Here is a 4,278-nt window from a genome sequence, read left to right as displayed (position 1 = left end):
TAACCCATTTTGGAAACATTTTACTCCACAGAGTGGATTGTGCACAAAGCCAGGATGTAAGTCTAAAAACAGCTGTGTAAAACAGAAAAACACCATATAATTGGTTCTGTTCCCTCATGACATTTCAATCTCATAGAGGCACGTGAGAATGAAATTGGATCAAAAGAGCATCAAAATACCAAGTCAGAAGACAGATCATCTGCCATTTTAAGCATGACTTAATCATACTAGACAAGCGCAGTCTATCAGAATCAATTTGGTGCCTATAAATAAGCATTTATGACTTCTCATTTTAAATACAGAATGAATGTTGCACTTGAATGACATAATTTACAGTGAAATTGATGCAAAAGAAGAGGTATACTGATCTCAAGTGGTCAAATGGATCCATTTTAAATGATGAAATACTTTATAGTAAAACGGTTTAATGCACAGAGAGGCTGGCTTACTGTAGAATCTCAACTTTGTTCTGTTTGTTGGTCCAGCATGTCAGCTTCTGGCTCATTCAGTTGCAAAAGTTTGAGGTGAGACTACCTGTTTGTCCAAACAATGAAAGGGAGTGTTTTAAGGGAGCCAGTGCACCTTTAAAAACACTGCTTTATGCTGTCTGTCATACACACATAACAATGTCCGTGACACTATTTGGAAATCCATAAGGCACTTGTTGTTCTCTGAAAGGTTGTTATGCCAGGATACAGCACTAAGGTAGTTATGTCTGAACTGAGTTTACTCTTTCTGGTCACCACTGCATGGTTTTACTCCGCGTGAGCTTGTTTTTGAGGGCATGTCTCATCTGCAGCATCCGTGAGCGCTTGTCCATAGCCAGCAGGTGGCGCTGAAACTCCTGACGCACTTCACGCACCAGCTGCCCGAACGCGGCCTCCACTGCTGAAGCGTCCTCTGCCACAGACAGCTCAAAGAAACTGCACCTACACAACCAGTGAAACCCTGACTTTAACACACAGCAACGCCTTCAAATTCAAAATATTAAGTGACTGAAATTGAAAATCATCTCAGTGCCTTCAAAATTTGACGGGTAGTGAAGTGAATAAATCACAATTTTTGATAAAGATGGATAATAATAATAATAATAATAAAATTAGGACAAAATCCTGTAGTAAATAAATAGCTTTTTTAATTTTTGAAATTTTGAGTAATCCATGGAGTGTAAAGAAGTTAATTATAATTATTATAATTAAATATGCAGTGGTGGTCAAAATTATTAAGAAAAAAAGGTTTTAAGTTAGTTATTTCTATCTTTTGCTGTGGTGTTCCAGGAGGAAATATCAGTTTACATTTCCAAACATTAATTTTGTCATTAATTATAATGATCCAGTGAGATTTTTGTTTGCACAAAGAGTCTGACAGCAGCCAGTGCTCCACACAGAGATCTGATCTGATCATCATACAGTCTGTCTGAAAAAACATGAAGAAACAGAACAAACTGAGACAGACTCAATCCAGAAGAACTGTGGCAACGTCTCCAAGATGCTTCAAGAGACCTCCCTGCAAAGCTACAGTACTGTTAAAAGTTTTAGGCACTTGTGTAAAAATGCTGTAAAATGAGGATGCTGTCAAAAATAATGTCATAAATAGATTTTCTTTATTAATTAACTTCTATTAACTAAATTAAATCAACATTTGGTGTGACCAGCCTTTGCCAAAGAATTAAATAATTTTATTGGAAAAACAATGTTCCAAAAACCACACCCTACTGGGTGAATTTGACCCCCATTTATGCATTCTAGGGTTAAACGCTTCTGTTAAATGAACCTATATTTGTATTTATTTCATACGATCACTTATAGCTGTGGAGTTATCAGTAAGAGCAAAGCGTACTGACCTCAGGTTTGAGGCTAAAGCCTGTCCCTCATCTGTCCTCACCACACGGCCGTTCTCCATGTCGCATTTGTTGGCAACGATGACTGTTGGAATACCTGGAAGACACATACGCACAGACAGACACAGAATGATGTAATGGATGCTGTGGCTCTGAAGAAGAACAGACTGCCATTAAAATGACAGTACCTGGAGATGGATGGCATAATAAAAGAGTGCAGTGTTGTGATGCTTTCTCGCTCTCTTTCTCTTTCCACATATCTATCTGTCATTTACAATCTTACACTCACAGGCTGCATTGTACTATATTAAGAGTTCATGCCTGAGGTGAAATCTCTGAACTGAGACCAATTAAGGCAGGCTGAGTCACACTGATGGATAACAGCGCTATTCGCTAGTTGGAGGGGCCATATACATAAACATGACTACTCGCAGTAGCACTAATAGCAGAACAGTCTGATCAAGTCTTAGCCTTACCAAGCGTTTGTTTAACGTGGTCAATCAGTCTCTTCAGGCGCGACACAGCCTCAAAACTGCTGCGATCCGTCACAGAGTACATAATGAGAAACCCATCACCCCATTTAATGGAACTCTCCAGAGAGGACGCCGCAGGACCTACACATTCCTAAAAACAAACAGATCTGTGAGGATAGATGTGATGCACATCTGGACTTTCAAAGATGTGATTCTTAAGGCAATTCTGGAGCACAAGGGATGTAAATGAAATCCACACAGCCAAAACCTCCTGCTTCTCAAATGCAGTCGTTCTTAATCATGGTCCTCGAGTCACAGCACTGCACATTTTGGATGTCTCCATTATTTAAAAGCATAGTTTTCCCAAAAATGAAACCCCACTGACTTTCATGGTATATAGACAAAAATAGCCATACAATGTTTCAATGTGCTGGCAGAAATTCTTTGTGCTCTGCAGAGGAAAGAAAGCCATACAGGTTTGGAACGGCATGACGATGACAGAATTGTCATTTTTGGGTGAGCTATCCTTTTAACACACCTGATTTATATCATCAGCGCATTAGTACAGGCTCCAAGACCTACACTGGGTGTATCAAAGTCATCCAAAACATCAGAACTGCTATACTGCATTCACACAGATGGTAAAGCTTCAGCCTAATCCTATGAATTAACAAGTGCTGCTCTACTGTGTAACATGATCAATGGCAGGCGGGCTGTTAAAGCCACTCCACCAGCCTGAGATTCAGCACAGCAGACATGAAAGGAATGGAATGGTTCAGAGTCCTGTGTCTCATCAGCTGTTTGACAAGTCAAGATCATCCTGCTGTCTTTCTTTGAGTCTGTGGATAACTATGAGTGTAAAACAGCACGGCGGCAGATGCACAGCGACAAAGAGATGAGAGCCAAAATACAACACGACAATAGGCTGATGATACACAGGGCAACTTTTTTGAGCAATGTTGCATGGGCACTTTCCCATTGAGAATGGGTAACAAATTTCTATCTGGATATTTTAGATCGGTTGTGGGCCCTGTGTCTCACCTGGTTGCCCGTTGACAGCAATATTTCCCAAAGTTGCCCTGTTTATCATCAGCCTAAGATCTCGGCACTCTGTACCTTATTAACAGTGTCTAAAATCTCCAGCTCAATCGCCTCCTTGTCCACAATTTTCTGACATCTGTAGGTGACCTCTAAGAGACACAAAAAGTATATGGCATGTCATATGATGCAGATTACTTGACTACAATGCATTTGCACAAATGTTTAGAGCATGAAAACAGCTTTACAGCAGTTTTGTTTGTATTTCATTTGTGTTACCCCTTTTATGTTCATACTCTCCAATGAAACGTCTGGTGATAAATCTGACACACAGAGCTGGAGTTCAAAGGAGAAAAACAGACAAGTTAGAGTCATCGAGACCAAACAATAGTCATTACACCTCCCAGAAAACACAGCAGTGTTACCTGTCTTCCCACAGTTATCTCTTCCCAGCACCACGAGCTTCGCCCTCAACATCTTCCGTACAGATTCTGACATGATCACTGTGGATAATATTATATCTGAATATAATAATAACACTCTTAGAGGTAGGCCAAATAAAAGACCGCAGCTACTGTTTGTAACAGGTGCTTTTTCTCGGGTTACGCTTGACTGCACTTCCGCTACGATAAATTTGATAGATAAATGCGGCAGTGCAGTGATGCAACTCTGAGCATAATACAAAGTTAAAATACAAGGCACTGTGTTAAAAAACGAAACAAAGTTCCCCAGAAATACTTACTTTGCTCCCCAAAGTTGTTAAAAGTGCGAACAGTGCTTGAGTCTATATCATTGTGTTCCAGTGGAGACTCGTGTGGAGGTCATATGCTGCAGACTCTGCTGCTCCTGCGCTCTCCGTCTGTCTGCTTTTAGTAATGACATTAGAAATAGCGCGCGCGCACACACACACACACACACACACACACA

At 40.4% G+C, this 4,278-nt stretch overlaps 1 protein-coding gene across 3 annotated transcripts in view; it reads right to left on the bottom strand.

Annotated features, from left to right (window-relative positions):
* The window catches only part of LOC107656171 (ras-related and estrogen-regulated growth inhibitor-like), a 4,530-nt gene continuing 252 nt past the window's right edge, over window positions 1-4,278 (bottom strand). Inside the window, exons 2-8 of one of the 3 annotated variants that reach the window (XM_016443905.1) lie at window positions 4,094-4,214; window positions 3,777-3,872; window positions 3,631-3,687; window positions 3,430-3,503; window positions 2,317-2,464; window positions 1,844-1,937; window positions 1-929 (exon numbers count right to left, since the gene is read on the bottom strand). In XM_016443905.1, the coding sequence (XP_016299391.1) occupies window positions 740-929; window positions 1,844-1,937; window positions 2,317-2,464; window positions 3,430-3,503; window positions 3,631-3,687; window positions 3,777-3,849 (636 nt within the window). In that variant the 5' untranslated portion in view covers window positions 3,850-3,872; window positions 4,094-4,214 and the 3' untranslated portion in view covers window positions 1-739. Of the gene's footprint in view, window positions 930-1,843; window positions 1,938-2,316; window positions 2,465-3,429; window positions 3,504-3,630; window positions 3,688-3,776; window positions 3,873-4,093; window positions 4,219-4,278 lie in introns of those variants that run through there. The other 2 variants (XM_016443903.1, XM_016443904.1) reach the window with 2 other exon arrangements.

The sequence above is a fragment of the Sinocyclocheilus anshuiensis genome, unplaced genomic scaffold, assembly GCF_001515605.1.
Source record: "Sinocyclocheilus anshuiensis isolate Anshui unplaced genomic scaffold, SAMN03320099.WGS_v1.1 scaffold1429, whole genome shotgun sequence".
Lineage (NCBI taxonomy): Eukaryota > Metazoa > Chordata > Actinopteri > Cypriniformes > Cyprinidae > Sinocyclocheilus > Sinocyclocheilus anshuiensis.
Note: the sequence above shows the minus strand (reverse complement) of the source record. Positions and strands in the feature narration are given on the sequence as shown.